Below are 19273 nucleotides of genomic sequence, written 5' to 3' on the forward strand. Positions count from 1 at the left end.
TACATATGTATTTTTTTCATATTCTTTTTCACTATAGGTTATCACAAGATATTGAATGTATTTTCCTGTGCTATATAGTAGGACATTGTTGCTTATCTATTTAATTAATTAATTATCTATTTTATATACAGCAGTTTGTATCTACTAATCTCAAATTCTTAATTTATCCCTCCCCTACCTTTCCTCTTTGGTAACCATAAATTTATTTTTTTATGTCTGTGAGTCTGTTTGTTTTGTAAAAGTTCATTTGTGTCTTTTTTTAGATTCTACAAATAAGTGATAGCATATGATATTTCATTATTTTTTACGGCATAATATTATTTCATTTTGTGTGTGTGTGTGTGTGTGTGTGTGTGTGTATGCCACATCTTTATTCAATCACCTGTTGATGGACATTTAGATTGCTTTCATTCTTAGCTATTGTAAATAGTGCTGCTATGAATATTGGAGTGCATGTATATTTTCAAATTAGATTTTCCTATGGATATATGTCCAGGACTGAGACTGCTGGATTATACGGCAACTCCATTTTCAGTTTTTTAAGGAATCTTCATACTGTTTTCCATACTGGCTGCATCAAATTATATTTCCATCAACAGTGTAGGAAGTTTCCCTTTTTTCCACAGACTCTCCAGCATTTATTGTTTGTGGACTTTTAATGATGGGTCATTATGACTGATATGAGGTGATGCCTCATTGTAGTTTTGATTTGCATTTCTCTGATAATTAGTGATATTGAATATCTTTTCATGTGCCTATCAGCCACCTGTAAGTTCTCTTTGGAAAAATGTCTATTTAGGTCTTCCGCCCATTTTTTGATTGGGCTTTTTTTGTTGTTGTAATTATTGTGTTGTATGACCTGTTTGTATATTTTAAAAATTAAGCCCTTGTTAGTTGCATCATTTGCAAATGTTTCTCCCACTTCATAGGTTGTCTTTTCGTTTTGTTTATGGTTTCCTTTGCTTTGCAAATGCTGAGAAATTTAATTGATTAGGTCCCATTTGTTTATTTTTGCTTTTATTTCTATTGCCTTGGGAGAATGACCAAGGAATACACTGTTAACGATTTATGTCACATGTTTTGCTTATGTTCTTTTCTAGGAGGTTTATGGCGTCATGTCTAAAGTCTTTAAGCCATTTTGACTTTGTTTCTGCATATAGTGTAGGGGAGTGTTCTAACTTCATTGATGTATATGTGGCTGTCCAGCTTTCCCAACATCACTTGCCGAGGAGACTGTCTTTTCTCCATTGTATGTTCTCGCCTCTTTTGCTGAAGATTAATTGACTGCAGGTGTGTGGGTTTATTTCTGAACTCTGTTTCCATTGATCCATACATCTATTTTTGTGCCAATATCACACTGTTTTAATTACTGTAGCTTTGTAGTATTGTCTGAAGTCTGGGAGGGTTATGCCCTTAGCTTCATTCTTTTTCCTCAGTATTGCTGTGGCAATTCTGGGTCTGTAATTCCATGTAAATTTTATGACTATCTGCTTGAAGAAGAACCATTCTCTGTTATAATAATAGTTGACAAGCCAAAGAACAATAAATATAAAAATGAATAGAAGTTTTTTTAAGCTATAACCTGACTTTCTTAATAACAACAATATAGTTCTTTAATACATATACATTTCCATCATAGGCCATAAATAGTTTCAAAACCTCAATTATGAAATAATCATCCTACCTCTTGTTCTTACTTAATTAGATTACTAATTTCTGACATTTCTTATAGTCTCTTTGTCAGATTCAGTATCAATCTGAACATTTCAATACCAATTTGCTGTCATGAAGTTTTCCTCCTCCTCTGAAATTCTCTAGGAAGTCTTGATATACCCTGTTATTTAGAATATTTAAATTTGAAATAATCTTTTCTATTTATGACCCAGTTCAAGAATTCTTCCCTAATTATTTTCTATTAATATGTTTCCTCTAAACTTATATATACAATTTAAGTTTCTTTATTGGCTGGGTTAACCTAAATAAATTCATTTATTTTGGCAGAGCCTCGGTTGCCTTACTTATAAAATGTGGATAATATTATGTACTTCAGTTGGGAGTTGCAAGAATCAAATTCATCATGTGTACTAATCCCCATGATAGTTATTATAAACTTTGAAATGTTAAAATAACAAATAATAGTAAGTACTGCAAAAACCACTATACACTCTAAAGAAATTATACATAGTGCATCAACTCACGTTTACTATGGAAATAAATGCTTGTGTTGTATCATACTCTTCTGCAATATACTGGAAAGCTCGCCAAAGAGCAACTCCAGCATCAGCTGTTCCATCAACTTCATCATCTGTATTAACAATGAACACAAAACCAATTCTGGGAAAGAAGATGAGTAAGAAATGTTACAACTAACTCTTGAACCATAATAAACTACGATTTTTAAACATTAAGCTAGAACATCCAGATGAAGGGAATATGTTAGTAGATGGGGGGGAGGGGGGTATCATTATTTGAAAGGGTTTGATTTGTAATGCCTGTTCACCAAAATCCTTATCTCTGTTGGATTCCTTGAAAATGTAAAACTTTCTCTGGTGGTGACATTATCAAATGACTTTTCTTCCCCCAGAAAATAAGTAGAGCGAAGTGTACTCTCAACTCAACCATGGGGAATGAAATGGATCCATCTTTAAGTACCCAAAGTGATACGATCATTCTCTCAGGAAGGTAATAGGGTAAACAAAATTATCAAGCAGCTCTGATAAACAGAATCTATCATAAGGGTGTAGGATACTTCACAACACACAGGTATGTTGCATCAAGCACTAGAGATAACCATTGCTCTGAATTCCACATTAACACTCTGTGTAACACAACCTGAACATCATTAGATTTCCTTAAGCTGACAATTTGTTATAAACTGACAATTACCTAAGAGGGACTTTATAAAAATAGAAATGTTCAGCAAGTTTTATAAACTCCAAGGTATATTCTTGAGCAGGATCAATAAACAGAACCTGAAAGAAAGTAGACAGTCTATAATCACTACTTTGTTTTAATGCTTAAGAATTTTCATGAAATTGAAATTTAATTTCTGTAGCTAATAGTATGAAATTCAAGGGACAATTATTTTCTAAAGAACATTCTAGCAATTCTAAAGAATTCTGAGGAATGTATATAAGAAAGAATTTCACAGTTTCAGAAGAGTTTCTAAAAGCTACACATCCAAATATAATAATAAATGAAATTTACTCAGATTACTCATCCTCTTTTTGAAGCATAGCACAAAGTAAATAATTTTTTACAAGAAATGAAATACATTATTCTAAATGTTCATAGATTTTTCTGTCATAAATTTTTTTTAATAGGAAACAGAAATTGAATTTTGACAAAAAAACCCAACATTAACATCTGCTCATTCTAGGTTGCTGTAGGAAATAAGATACTTACTTCCTGTGTGAAAAATATATAAAGCCCTAGGTGTTTTCTCCATATTTCAAAGTTCTATAATGTTATTTAACATTGTAATAACGAACATTTCTATGCATAAATGATAAAATTTACTTACATATTTATTTAGGTTTTTCCCCTGAAATATACTGATCTTTATTAGCCCTTTATAATATGGAAGGAAGAAAAGTTTGATCATACATTCCTTTTAACCCTTCAACTTAATATTGATATTAAAAAAAGCACGCGAGGGCTGGCTCAGTTTCCTGGTGGGGTGGGCTCAGCCTGCCTCACCTCCCTTCACAGGAGCCTAGAGCAGAGAGGCTGGGAGCCCTCCCGCACAGGGGAGGCGATTAAGACAGAAGCCTCGCCTGCATTGTCCTTGCCTCACATTTGGCCACAGTAACCTGGCAGGGGAGCTGATGGAAAGAAAAAAAAACAAAAAACAAACAAAAAAACACATGAGGATTAAATAATAAGAGGAAGGTTCCATGACACTGCTAGCTTCTGATACCTAGTCAGCCATGTCACTGCAAGCTTGTTGCATCAGGCAAGTATTTCCTTCCTTATTCCTCAGATGCCTATTTACCGAGAGCAGGGTAGTACAAAAGGAATGCTGATATCTTTATAAAAGATGTATGCAAAATGTCAAAACATAAAACTCACCAAATTATGAAAATTACGCCTTATGGAAGGTATACTTCCAGGGAATACCGGCTTCAAAACTTCCCGGCAATTTGCAGGCCACGAAACGTACAAATCATCACTTTCTAAGTCATTAATCCACTACAAAAGAATCCAGAAATCTGTGAAAGCTATATTAAAATAATATTTGAATCATTTTCAAAGCCAGATTTTACTCTATCAAATGGCAAGTGAGATATACACAGGATTTTCTATATTTCTGATTAAGCACAAAAAGCTTGTTGAATATTCTTTAAGGACCACATCATGTGCAAAAATTTTATTTTCCCACAGCCTTTTACATTAAGCCTTCCCTCCAAAACAATTGACTTCGCTTACTCACATGTTTGTTCCTCATATTAAAAAATAAAAATGTACTAAAAGTACTCTCGATAGACCATTTAAGAGAGATAAGCAATTATCATAATTATCAGCAGTACAGGAAGCAATGAGGTCATCCACGTTCCCTCTAAAATTTAAAGACTTGGACAAAAGGAACATAAAACGACTTATGAAAGTTAAATTATAAAACCTACACTTTGGACATCCAGTTCTAATCAAGATGTAATAGCTTATATAAGACTAACCCTCCCTCTTGAAACAATGATAAAAGGTAGAGAAAACATATAAACCATTGTTTAGAGGCATGGAGTTAGGGTCAATCAACAATTGAGAATTGAGAAGTTACAATCCTTGAAAGCAGGAGGCATAAGAGGCAAGCTCCACATTCACAACTTTGTCCCTGTGGGCATTTTCCAAATTGCAGCCTGGAGGGACAGAATTCAAACAAGAGGGTGATGTCATACTGGGCTGTCCCATTATGGGAAAGACATACATATTGGGAAAGACAGAAGTCAGTTAAGGCTACCAAACTGGTGGGATTTGAGGTGGGCGGAAATTCAGAAAAGAGGTAACTGCAGAGAAGAAACCAAAAAATCTCCACAGAAATTCCTCTCATTTGCTGACTACTAATCTGCAATACTCCCCCTGCCTCAAAAAAAAAAAAAAAAAAAAAAAAAAAGCCAGGAAAAACAGAAGCTGGGAGGGTGAAGCTGCAGACTAACGTGGTACTGATGAGACAGAGGCTGGAGTTCAAGGTGGAGGCACTTTGCTAACCACTGCAGTTTCATTTGAGACCCAGTAGGGCCAGACCCTAGGAGTGAGACACAAAATAGAAGAGCTCCCAAGAAGCCTAAAATCAAGCCTCACCAGAATCAAGTAGGCATCTGGTATCTGGACTGCCAGAACAGACCTTACAACTCTTTGTTTCTATAACTTTTCATCAGTAATTTCTGGCTTTTACCAAAAACTGTCCTTTAAAAAAAAAAAAAAAAAAGGACCAAATATCAAAATGCAGTAGAAAAAAAACCAGACAACAGAAAGGGACTTAGGCAAGGACTTTAAAATAACTACAATCAATATATTTTTTAAAAAGAACAAAAATAGATGGAAAGATGGAAAATTTTAAGAGAACTAAAACCTATTTAAAAAAAGAGTTAAAGAGATATTCTAGAATTCTAAAAGCGTGTCTGTAATTAAGAAGTGGAAGAACTTATCCGGTGGATTTAATTGCAGACTGGACACAAAAGAAGAGACAGGGATTGGGAAACTGTATGACAGATCAACAGAACATATATTAACTAAAGCAGAGAAAAAATAATGCAAAATCAAAACAATGTGTAAGAGGGAAAAGCGGCAAAGGCAAAAGATCCCACATACACGCAGCTGAAAGTCGGAGAGGAGAGGAGAGGATGAATAGGACGGTGCAGCACCTGAGGAAATGAGGATTTCGCAGTAATCTAGATGAGAAGTTTTACAGGCTTAACTAAGCCAGAGCCAGGGGTTTTAGAGAGAAGACAGAACTGAGAGACACACAAAGAGGGATGAGTAGGAAGGAGAAATCCAGGGTAATTCATGGCTTTCAGAGAGGGACACTGTATGAGCACAGAGACAGCAGGCTCTAAGAAGGAGGCTTTCCCAGGGGAGAGGCCAGGAAAGCCGAGAGGAGGTAACTCAGTTTCAGACATACTCATGTGTAAGACACCTGAGGAGGGATAACAGTTGCAACCATGTCTCTTTTCATGGTTAACTCGCATGATGGGGTCTAGAACTAGCTTTGTCCCGGTATCACTGAGAAAGCGGAGAACTTTAGGCTCCCTGCAAAAATCAGTAGTACCGCTTCTTGCTTACATTTCTGAGCTAACTTTTGCCAATGTGTGACGGTCACGGGAACTGTTCTAAAGATCCTCACAACAGGCCAGGAGTCCCTGTGAGCTGGACATCTCTATAGACCAAGTTGGCAGTGTCTATATTAGTTAACTCTTTTTCTATGGGGATCCTAGGTCAGGGAAGAAGGCGCCGCAGAAAGGATATGAGTATCTGATCTCCCTGGTGGTTAGTTACGCTTCTCATTTCAAGTGGGAAACTGGCGTTATGCTTTATGTATTAGTCCCACTGAACCTGAATTAATGACTGAAAGTAGAGTCAATTTTAATGTGGATCAAAAAAGCTGATGAAGCTGTTTATTTAAAATGCAGATTCTTTGGCACCATCTACTAAATCGGAACCTCAAAACAGGCCCTGGCAATCCTCATTTAAAACAAGTGCCCTAATTTCCTAAACCCAAACACCCAGGCGTGTTTGTGGTTGCAAAGTAGACAAGTTGTCCATGAGTAAAGATGATGTTCCTGACCTTCACTTGCTGGTCATGGCCCCAGATGTCTTCCCAAGGGGGAACATTAACACTGTAACAATAAGTACTACTACACAGTCCTTCACTGAGAAAAGAAAAGAATCACAAATACTAAAGTTAGAAAGCTCGAGAAATGGCCTGAGTTACAGCATGGGTGCTGGGGGAGGGAACTGCGGTGATACCCTGATTCATTTTGGAGAACTCCTGAGACAACACTGGTAATCACCCAGGCCAGGCCCAGAAACACTCAACAGCCCTTTCTTCAATCTCAGGTGAATACCCAGAAGCAGAAGTGGCACCGACATTCCAGTGACCCACCTCCGTCAGTTCTGCTGGTCATAACTTGGGCCTTTCTATCTACTGGGGCACCAAGATACTGAAAAAAACCACTGCCAGTTATAGATTAGGACCTGTAAGACAATCTCCTCAATGTCCAAGGAGCTATATGGGTCAACAAATAATTAGAAGATGGGTCACGCTGTTAGAGACTCAATCTCTTTATAAGAGAAGCAAAGAACTTAAAAGACTTAAGAGTTCACATCTTTTGGGTTCTTTTTAGGGAATGACATCAGCTAAAACAGTTGAGTAAGGAATTCCTAAACTATGTCCTTACGTAAAAACAAAACAAGAAACTCTTTGGGAATCAACATTCTAAGAACCATGAAAACTAACCAAAAGTTGTAACAACCCTGAGCATTTATTCAAGAAAAATGGCTGAACCTCAGTAAGAACAGTGAGACCTGTGGTGTTGTAACTTACCCTAGTCCCATCTCCTGTTCCCAAGCTTATCCATAACCTTGAAAATAACAGCTCACATTCCAGTACCAATACTGAAGGGAGCAGAAGACACCTTATTCTGAAGGAATTGAAATTTTTTGTTTGAACTGTCTGCTGATTCCCTAGAAAATCCACTGAAAAGGCTTGTGTTTATCCTTCCTAACTTATAACTTGCCTAGTTAAAGCTGCTACCCTAATTTGTGGAAAACATTTACAGGCAAATGTTTTTTAGTCGCTCCTGCCGGAGACAACAGAAAACAGTTGGGGCAAACAATAGAGTAACCATAGACCTAGTGAGGAAAGGCTGGGGGATGAGCTGTTTTAGGAAACAGGGCTTTGGGAAGTTCTGACATACTTCTAGGATCTAAAAGGCCACGCGCATGCCCAGAAACATGCACATGCTCAGCAAAGACCTGAGAAGGCCCGGCATTCACACCTCAGGTCAACTTCGAAGCTCTATTCAAGCAAGAACTGAAGGCCAAGGCAGCGATGCAGACTACCTGGCTGAGTGTTTAGCGCGTGCTGCTCCCCCTCTCCATGTGCCACACACACACACAGAGCCCCTCTGCAAAGACTGGGAGATTTTTTTGGTTCGAAGCATTTAAGAAAATCTCTGTCCAAAATTTAACAGGTGATTGGATAACATAACAGAGACTTCTATCGCCATATAGTAAAAATAAAGGAGAGAGGGAGACAGCGGGAGAGAGGGGGTGAGGGGGAGAGGGTTAACTTAGCAAGCCTGGGTTGTCCACCCCTTGCACATTCCCAAGAAAGGCCTGTTCTCCTGATAAAGTTTCTCTAGGTTGGCTCCTGGGAATTGAATTCTTGGAATGTTCTGACTGATAAGAGTGTTTTGCATGCTAAGGGCCTTGCTGTATGCTCTAGCAGTCTGTATACAGAGTTTATACAAACAACATGGTTTATGATGAACACCTGATTTTCCTCTCAGGGTCTGGAGCTTCTGTGACTGAGATCAGTCACGCGGCCGTTACATGCTTAAATGCTAAACCCCTTTAAAAAATCCTGAACTCCCAGGCTCAAGCCAGCTTCCCTAATAGGTAGCACTTTGGACAGATTGTCACACATCAAATTAAGCATGTCCTGTGTGGCTCCACTTGGAGTGGACTCTTAGAAGCTTGCACGTGGTTTCCTCTGGACTTTACCCCATGCCCTTTCCACTTCTGGTATTGCTTGGTATTCGTCTGCTCTAACAAATTGTAACCTTAAGTGTAACAACTTCTATGCTTGTCAGTCCTTTTAGCGAACCCCTCAACCTGAGGGTGATCTTGGGGATTCCTTGACACAATGGGTACATAAAATAATTATCCAATCTGGATGGTTAAGGAAAGCTTCTCTCAGGAAGTACTGTGTGGAGCTGAAGCCTGAAAAAGGAGTAGGCATTAACTGGAAAGAGAGAGGAAGAATTGCTTTCTGAGCATGGGATAAAGGACAGTGGTAAAAAGAGTATGCCATAGTTTGAGAAATGAAAGGGAAGGGCAGGCCGTTTACACCTCATAGGCCACACTATGGACTCTTTGGGCTTTAAGCAAGGAAAAGTGACATAATTAGATTTAAAAAAAAAATTCACTCAGGCTGTAAAACCTGGACCAGAATGTTAGGAGGCCACTGCAAATTGTTAGGCAACATTTTCACTACATTAAGGTGATATTCTTACTTTCCTCAGATTTTAACCATTTGGTGTTGCTGCTGTTTGGTTATTCTGCTGTTCTTGTTTTGTTTTCTTCTTTAAAGGTAGAAAGGATACTGAATGAGATTCAGAACGTACTCTTGTGAGGAAGCAGAGAATATGAGGAAGGGGGAAGAAGATATAAGCGTGAGAGGGGGTGAATCTACTTTTACTTTTTCTTCTGAGTTCTCCTACAAACTCTTTCAAAACGCTTAAATTTATTCTAAAGCCTGCCAACATTTGGTTTTATGTTAAGTCTTAAGTCTACTAAAGGTTTTAAAAAGGTGAATTTCATGGGCACTTACCATTATTGAAGAATGCCTAATATCTAATGCATAGATATCGTCCCAATTATGTGAGCTTAATTTTAAAAGTTCACTCACATCTTCTTTGTCAACCCCGAGATTGTGAAGGCCATGCATCAGTTTTCCTTCCAGTCTCAGCATATCTAAAAGACTTTATGTTTAAAGAAAAGAAATAAGTTTTATTTTGATTTCCCAAAAGCTTTTATTAAATCCTTTAAAGTTTATAGATTTCTCAAAGCATTAGAAACAAGTTTCACTGGTATTTTTATTAATAGCACAAAATATGACATAAATACATGAAATTTTAATGCAGAAGAAATCCTATTAAAGCATGAAAGTTCACATCTGTTTAGAATACATATTAAAATTTCTAATTATATATATAATAATTTGATAGCTCTTAAACATGACAGAAGTATTACTGCTAAAAATAACAACAACATCAATAAATAACTCTAACGACAAAAAGTTGGGGCAGTTTTGTTCCTTAAACTACTGTTTATGAAGTTCACTCTGGGTCCAGATAACTGCCAAGTACTCTTCAAACAGAGCTCCTCCAGGGGCATGATCAGCCCACCTGCCTCGCCCGAGCGCAGCATATGATTGCGGCATTGGGAGGGGAGTGACTCGCCCGCCCACCGGGTAAGAGCTCAGCACCTGACCCAGTGTTGGGAGAAGGCGCGATCTGCTAGCCGACAGCCACTGGCAGCAGTACAGACGAGGGCACCAGCAGAGGGCCTCTGGAAACAGCAAGCTGAGTTCGCAAAACAGGGCAAAGATACAAAGACCTCTCAATAAAATCATTAAGAGCACACAGTCTCCAGGAGAACTAGATAACTGAAACTCCTTAAGCCACAGTGCCAGAGAGATATGAGCAATATGAAGAAGCAGAGGAACCACTCCCAATTAAAAGATCAAGAGAAATTCCCTGAAAGCACGATCAAGGAAATACACATTGATGGCCTACTAGATCAAGATTTCAAAAAAGGAGTGATCAAAGTACTGAAGGAACTAAAAGAAATAGTGTTTAGAGATATCAAGTATGTCAAAAATGAAATAGAAGCTATAAAGAAGAACCAAGTAGAATTAGTAAACTCATTTGCTGAGATGAGAGCTGACCTAAAGGCTGTACAAAGCAGGCTAGATAATGCAGAGGAACGAATAAGTGACCTAGAAGACAGGACAACAGAAAGCACCCAATCAGAACAGCTGAGAGAAAAACAAATAAAAAACAATGAAAACAATATAAGGGACCTATGGGATAATATAAAGCATGCCAATCTACACATAATAGGGGTTCCAGAAGGGGAAGAATGAACAAAGGGGATTGAAAAGGTCTTTGAAGAAATCATGACTGAAAACTTCCCAAACCTAAAGGAATCAGATATCCAAGTACAGGAGGCTCAGATGTTCCCAAATAGAAAGAACCCAAACAGACCCACACCAAGACATATCATAATCAAGATGGCCAGAGTCAAGGATAAAGAAATGATCCTAAAGGCAGCAAGAGAAAAACAAAGAGTGAGTTACAAGGGAACCCCCATAAGGCTCTCAGCTGATTTCTCTACACAAACACTACAGGCCAGAAGGGAGTGGCAAGATATATTCAAAGTCCTGAATGAAAAAAAGATGCAGCCTAGGATACTCTACCCAGCAAGGCTATCCTTTAGAATAGAAGGAGAGATAAAGAACTTCACAGATAAGCAAAAACTAAAAGAGTTTAGCAACACTAAACCCATGCTAAAAGAAATATTGACAGGTCTACTCTAAATAGAAAAGAAGCAGGACACTACAAAAATGAGAAACTCATAACTGGAAAGGAGATAACTGCCATGAATTACAAAAAGAATAAACACAAAATTGTAAAAGAAGACTTCTAAATCATTGAGAGTGGGAGAGGGAAGTAAGGAAAGCCACTGTGAAAAACAGTATGGAGATTCCTCAAAAGACTAGGAATAGACTTACCATAGGAGAATGTCATTCTAAGTGAAGTAAGCCAGAAAGAGAAAGAAAAATACCATATGAGATTGCTCATATGAGGAATCTAAAAAAAAATCAAAACAAAACAGAAATACAAAACAGAAACAGACTCATAGACATAGAATACAAACTTGTGGTTGCCAAGGGGGTGGGGGGTGGGAAGGGACAGACTGGGATTTTAAAATGTAGAATAGATAAACAAGATTATACTGTACAGCACAGGGAAAATATACAAGATCTTGTGGTAGCTCATAGCGAAAAAAAATGTGACAATGAATATATACATGTTCATGTGTAACTGAAAAATTGTGCTCTACACTAGAATTTGACACAACATTGTAAAATGACTATTACTCAATAAAAAATGTAAAATGAAAAAAACAAAACAAAACAAAAACAGAGCTCCTCCAAGTCCCATAACCACCTCAGGATGTCTCAAGCCACGCAGCTGAGGCTCGGAGAGGTGAAGCCCCGTCCAGCCACCCAGCCAGTGGCGTGGTGGAGATGGCACACGAAGGCTACAGGAATGAACTGCTTCCCTACATCCATAAAGAGAACGCTTTACAGACTATGGTAAAATGTGTTCGTGTTTGAGAAGGTAAAAATCTACCAGGCAAGGAGGAATTTTGACTATTACTTTTTAAAACCAAGTGTTAAAATTCATATTTATTATACTTAACTGAGCTTCATTCAAAAATCCATTCATGAAAATCATTTTGCCTTTCAGAAATAAGCAGAATCAGAATAAAGCAATATATGGGTTTTAAAATACAGTTCTCACGGAGGACTGTGGAGATCCACGTTTAAAAAGTAGAGATTTAATACCCAAACTCTGAAGAAGGCTGTTTTAGAAGTGTTTCAAGCTGGCCTGTATTACATCAGCTCAGGACGTCTGAATCCTAGACAGTTCTGATCACCGCTTTAAAGTAGACTTTTTACACCCTGCCCCAACCTATTAGAAGATAACTGGGATAAATCATAAATCACCAACCTAATAATAAGATTCAGCTCGGGTTCTGACACTACTTCATGTGTGGGTTCTTCAAGTTCTTAATCCCTTTCATCTAAATTTTCTCATTTGTAAAATAAGAATGTTGGATGGCATTGCAAATGTTCTTTCCATTTAAAAAATTTTATGATGCTTATAGATCAGATACTTTTTTGTGTGACAGAATTGTAATATTCCTCATAGCTTTTAAACTATCATCTTTGTTATCTCGACCTGCTTCCCAAAGAAAACCACCAATAGAAAAACTAGAGTTACATGGTGTGGTACATTGAAAGGGCATGAGATTTCAAATCCTGCTACTAGCTGCATCCCATCTTTATGTGAAATCTGAGTCTTTATTTCCTCATATATAAAAAGAGAATATTAATAATAACTTTATAGGGTATTACGATGAAGTAAATTTACTACTGAGCACACAGTTGTCCTCAACAAGCACTAGTTTCTTCCTTGCTCTTTCCAAATCTTGAATTTTGATTGGAAAAAAACCTGGTTCTTGAAATATGCTAGGTTTATTCATCAGGAAAAACTCCTTATATCTCTGGATTGTTAAATAATTAATTTCTCATGCCTCTCCTCTAAATAGTTACTACCTTTAAATTTGCTTAGATCCCTTCATTGGCTTCTCCTGTCCTTGAGGCCAAAATCTGAAACATGGTTCCACAATCTGATCTTTGCCTACCTGCGCAACCTGAGCTTCTTCCAGCTCCTCCCCACTGCACAGTCTGGCCACACTAGGCCATTCATTTTCTCAAATATGTCACGCTTGCAGAACCTCAACTCTTCACTTCCCCTGATTCACCCTTAAGTATCACTTCCTTGAAGAAATGTGATATCCATTGTCCTCCCTGTTCTACAAGTTTAAATCTCTGGAATTAAAAATTCCCATTTACCTTTTATAAACCTTATCACAATACAATTATTTAATATTAGCTATCCTACTAGACTGTACATCTTAATTAAGCAAGGCATTTCTGTCTTGTTCATCACTATGCTCCCAATATCTAGCAGTCTACAGTGTAGTAAGCATTCAGATATTTATCAAATCAAATTTTAATATTGATTTTATAACACTGAATTTTAATGTTGCTTGCATTACAAATACGTATTTATCAAGAGCTCAAAAGAACTGAATCAGACAACTTCATTAAAATACAGAAAAACTACACAAGTGGGATATCAAGACATCTTTGTTACCTCTTTCCGGTAGTTATATTGCAGTTACACTACTCAAGCAGGAAATGACTGGCCATCAAAATGCGTAACATCCACTTTGTACCTGAGTCATTTCTTGAGCAGCTGTACTTGACCAGAGTCTGGTCCATTCTATGGCTGAGGTGACTATTAAGTAGTTCTAAGCTAGATGTATCTAAGGTAGATATGTAAGACACATTTACGGAACTCCCTAAATTTACTTGGTCCTACCTGCCTTTTCCCCTGGTCACTGCCACTGCCTCCTACCATCCTAGTCTCCTTGGGGACGAGAGCTAGGTTTGGGCACAGCCTGGACTGAACGAATGCTGACCTGATCCTGAGGCATGGAGGCTTTGGATCCTCTGGGATCAGAGGAAGAAAGGTTAGGCCGTAGGCAGAGCATCAGTTCTCCACAACCCAAAAATGCAGCAAGGGACAGGATAGGAAGGAAGAGAAAAACAGTTCTTCTTTCGTGTTCTTTCCCTAAATGGACAATTCTAAAGAACTAGTTGCATAGGACCTCTCTCTAGATCCAAGATATAATTTCAGTAATATTAGACATATTTCAGACATTTTCCTTCCTCTCCTCTTTCCTGAATCATATTTTTCATTCATCAGTCTCTTCACACTGCGTTTATTCTACATGTTCAGATCTCTCCTGAGAAACTTTCTTTGTTTATTTTGTGCTAAAAATGTCAGAAGATATAAATATCCTCACATATTTTCTTTTTTCTCCTTTAAGGGAATTAATAGCAGCTACAACTAGTGATCCCACTAATGAGGAACAAAAATGTATCATGCATCCTGCAAACACTAAGTACTAGGTGGAAGAGTCAAGGTGGTTCTATTTCGTGAATAACCTACAACCTTTCTAAATTACACTAAATCAGAGTGTTCTTGCTATGGAAATTTCCCCATACAATGCCACAGAAAACTTTTCAAAATCTACCTACCATTTCTGCCCTCTTTTAAGCCTATTATCACTGCTTCTGAGCACAGATGCAATTTTTGTCCTCTGAATTTTACAGCCAGGAGCTAACAACCGCTCTTCTCTATGTGTAGTACTTATCCTCTATATCTTAGATGAACATTTTCCCAACATTAGGTCCAAAGATTCAACTAAAGAAAGAAAAAAGCCCCAACTGAACTACTCAATACTTCTCAATCTTTCCTGTGTTTTCCTATATATTTCCAAACTACTAAGAAAATGAAACAAATAAAGTTAATTTAAGTTCAATAAAAGCAAATTCAACTAAAACTGAATATTTGAACTGAAGTATTGTGTTTATTACTAAATTCATCTTATAGTCTAAATATGAATTTTTAAAGTAGTTTTATGATTCTCTTTAAAAATAAAATAAATTTAGTTTGATTTCTCTTCTGTTTGGCTCATGACTTAAATTTACAGGTCAATGACCACAATGAATACAAGACTTTCTAATTCTGCACTAGAGCATTTTTGAGGAACGTTTTTGACCTTAGAGATAGTATCCAGTAATCTATAATTTCAAATTTCCTGTCTGACAGATACAAGCACTTTAACTTCTTCCTGTTAGTTTCTTTCTTCTAGGAAAACATCTCATATTCGTTTCAGTTCTTTTCTGGAGGGTACAGCTTCCTGGCTACTGAGTCTCATCCTAAGAAATATTACAGCAAAATGATGTGTCAATTAAAGACAGTTTCAAATAATAGGGGAAGAATAGGTCTAGGATTCAGAAACTTCAATTTTCTCATCTGAACAAACATCTCCAAGGTCTCTTCCAGTTCTGATGTTCAGAAACACTTACGAGAATATTCTACCAAAATAATAGAGCTGTTCTGCACAATCAAAAAGGTGTATTTGCTTTATGTTTAAAGTGATTATTTGCATTTTGATGAATACCAAATTCAGGACAATGTTTACCTTCATATGTAAAACCATAGTTTATATAAATAATTCAATACTTGCCTAAAAGGATCATAAGCATTGATATCAATATGAAGCCCATTTATATACAGAGAAGCATCGCCTGGCCGAATTTCATATCTATCTCGAAGATGCTGGAAACAGAAAAGAATAATAGTTCACCAAGTGATACAACAACAGTGGATCTACGTCAGGAGTCGGCAGACTATTTCTACTAAGTCAGAAAGTAAATATTTTAGGCTTTGCCAGCCATATCATCTCTGCTGAACCACTCAACCCTGCCCTGGCAGCACAAAAGCAGCCACAGCAGCAAGCAAATGCGCATGACTATGTTCCAATAAAACTTTTGTTTATAAAGACAGGAGGGAGGCCAGATTCGGCCTGTATGTGGGTAGTACTGCCCATTTAATCTAAGTGATGGGGATCTAATGATTAGGTTAGAGACATAATACCTGAGTATTCTGATTTTGCATTATGTGATATTAAGTTTTTAATGCTATGACAATAACTTACCTATTACATTTTGTACTGTGCGTATGTGTACACACACACTTAGAATTTGATAGCTGGCACACTCCTATTCTTTGATATCCCAGAATTCAAAACTTTGGCGTATGTGTAAATATTTGGCAATCACTCTAAATTCATAAAAGTTTCCATTAAATCAGTGTTTCAATGTTCACTAACTTTTCATTAAGTAAGTATCTCCCGAGTGCCTACTCGGTGCTAGAAAGGAGTCCAAGCACTAGAAAAAAAGGCAGTGTTCTAGCCACACAGAATAGTCAGTAAGACCATGGTAAGGGAGTCAGATTTGGTTTAAATCCTAGTCTTGCTACTTACTAGTGGTGAGATTTAGGCAAATTTACTTATTAGCTTCCATAAGTCTGTTTCCTCAAATGTAAAACGAAATACTCACAAGTTTGTTATAGTTTAAATGTAATGTATATCTGTATCTAGTCACATATAAAGCACTCACAAATGAAGCTTTTATTATGTCTAGTACCAGAGTAGGCAAATCGGTTTAGCAGGAAAAACAATTTCAAAACAGTGCATTTCAGTGACGTCACACAATAAGTGACCTAAAAAAGATTTGCAGAAATTATTCTGGAAAGGCAGATGAAGTAACTAACTTAAAGAGTTTCAGAGGAGGCTTTACAGTGGTGAATTTTTCTGCATCACTCACCATGACAGATGAGCTACATACAGAGAGGGGAGAGGAGGAACTAAATTTGTAACAGGAAAGAAAATATTTCCATTTGCTTTATGCAGAATACCAGCAAGGGATTAAACTCTAATATGAGAGGTTCAAAGGTAAAGTTTTGATTTGTCTTTAGCTACTACTGTACTTTTCTATCAAATAGGTACTTTTTCTAAGAAACTTGCATTCCAACCTCAAAATCTACAGATGCCTAGTGAATTCACTACCTGTTTTCATGTGCATTATCTTAAACTCTCTCCAGCACCTCCTTCATTTTAGACATCTCGACTATAAGTAGAAAGCATAACAAACACAGATCTATACTAAACTGCTAATTCCCACAGACTATTTATGCCAAGCACAGTGTCTTGAACAAACACGATGCTCAAAATAAGGGTAATAAATTGAACTCAGTGAACCTGATGCTGAAACACTGTTGGAGATCGGCGCTGACAAATTCTTTCTCTTTCCCCCTCAAAGACGGTAGCCTTAAATCCTGGAAAATTACCCCAAATGTATGATTTAAGGCAGCCTTTCTCAAATCAAGGGGTAAGAATTTGGTTTCTAGCAATATAATGAACCAGAGATCCTGAAATTTTTCTACTAAGAAAAATATCAAATATGTTAGATTAAAAATATTACTATTGCTCTCTAAAGGAATAGTTCAGCCTTTTAAAGATTTCATCTAAAAGCAGAGAAGAAGCGGGAACATGAGTCCAAGGATGTAATAAACGCTGAAAGCTCTGCCCCAAGGAAATCGCGAGCGTCCCAGGTGGCCTAAAGCTTGGGTTTTAAAGGCCGTCTCAGAAGGACGGGAGGCAGAGCCGTGGGCCCACCGAGGGCAGGCAGCAGGCTCAGAGATACCCTGGTGCACATAGAGAAGTGCTACATTCACAATGAAGTGAAAAGATGATCCAGAAAACAAAATGCCCTGCAGAAACCGCAAGAATCTTGTTGAATTCACCGCGGTTCTTGATGGAGGAAGAACAAGTCTTCCCTAAGATCTCATGGCCTCTGGCCTATCTTCATGTAAGATTGAGGCCCAATTTCACACTATTTTGAAGGTCCAAAAATATAAAAAGATTTTAATTTAAAGTGGAATTTAGCTGGGAGTGCACATAGGCTTTGAGCAGAAACAAAGATAAATCCCCACGGAGAAATATGACCTCATTCAAAAAAGAGGGAACAATTTATTGAAATGTACCCCTTTAACAACCAATGGAGCAGGGCCATTAGCTGAAGATGAAAAAATTCCAGCTGACTGGATTTTAGAAGACCGGTTAAGCACTACAGAAGCAAGCTGGTTTATAAGCTTATCTGGAGGCCCCCATGCTGGAACTACATGCATCTTGAACTTAAAATTTGAAGTCCAACCAGATGTAAACCTTAATACAGGAAGGGTTTTACTTTTTTCAGTATGAGTGATGAGAGAAAATCAGATTCCAAAAAATATTTTACAGAGGAACTTTTGGAGAGGATATTCTAATCTAAGAATTTTCTCTAGAACTCGGTAAAATTTTCATACATTCTAAGTAATTAGAAAAGTGAAAGCTTTTATTGGAATTAGGTGTAATCTTTTATTTGGATTTTGTATTTAAATACCTGCATTTGGTTTATCATGTAATTACATAATTGAAACAATCTGTTTCACACTACTGAAGCAAAAAGAAAGTTACCTGACCCTCCCATCCCTATTCCCCACAACCAAAACAAAAAGTGTCTTGAAATAGAATTTAACAGGTCTTATGGTAAGCAATAAGAAACACATATTAGATTGACACTGAATTTTAAATCATGTGGTAGTGGGCAACGTGAACTACTAGTCCAAACACATTTGCCTGTGATTAATGACATGAAAGCCATTATTTTCTTGTCTTTCTCTCAGTCTGCTCTGAAGGAGGCAGTAAACAAGACAACCACAATAATGTCATGATTGGTTTACTGATTAAATTCAAGATTTCTCGTTCAGAAATCAAGGCTTCTTTCAAAACTGTTTCACTGCTAATTCTGAGTAGATGAGAAGTGGAAAAGGTGGTAGCAGTCGGTGGCGTCAGCATCCCTGAACAGCCTGGAGCAGCGGGCGGCCAGCAGACACAGTCTGTGCTGGTGTCCACACGGGGCCAAGGTCACTATCGCTTTCTAAATTTTTTCAGAGTAATGCTGGCTATTATTCCTTGCCCACTTTTTCCACATGAAATTTTTTGACTCATCCTGTCAAGTTTCAGGGGGAAAAAAAAACACTCTATGTTCTGATTATATTTACAAATTAACTTAGAATTGACTTCATTCTAATATAACCTTCCAATACAAGATATTTATGTCTTTCAACATGCTCTTAAGTAGAGTGTTGAATTTTTCTTTATATAGGCTTTACGTACTTGTTAAGTTTATTCCTAGATACTTTTTGTGTTGCTTAATTGGAGTCTTCCCTTACATTTT

General features: G+C 37.3%; 1 protein-coding gene and 1 non-coding gene across 2 annotated transcripts in view; one reads left to right on the plus strand and one right to left on the minus strand.

Annotated features, from left to right (window-relative positions):
* The window catches only part of UGGT2 (UDP-glucose glycoprotein glucosyltransferase 2), a 137841-nt gene that overhangs the window by 74040 nt on the left and 44528 nt on the right, over positions 1-19273 (minus strand). The window contains exons 11-15 of the mRNA XM_074378431.1: positions 15679-15770; positions 9551-9701; positions 4072-4191; positions 2887-2972; positions 2199-2334 (exon numbers count right to left, since the gene is read on the minus strand). Coding sequence (XP_074234532.1) covers positions 2199-2334; positions 2887-2972; positions 4072-4191; positions 9551-9701; positions 15679-15770 — 585 coding nt within the window. The remainder of the gene's footprint in view (positions 1-2198; positions 2335-2886; positions 2973-4071; positions 4192-9550; positions 9702-15678; positions 15771-19273) is intronic.
* On the plus strand, positions 3660-3800 carry LOC123618255 (small Cajal body-specific RNA 21). Its single transcript, XR_006726673.1, has one exon.

This window comes from Camelus bactrianus, chromosome 14 (assembly GCF_048773025.1).
Source record: "Camelus bactrianus isolate YW-2024 breed Bactrian camel chromosome 14, ASM4877302v1, whole genome shotgun sequence".
NCBI classification, from domain to species: Eukaryota; Metazoa; Chordata; class Mammalia; order Artiodactyla; family Camelidae; genus Camelus; species Camelus bactrianus.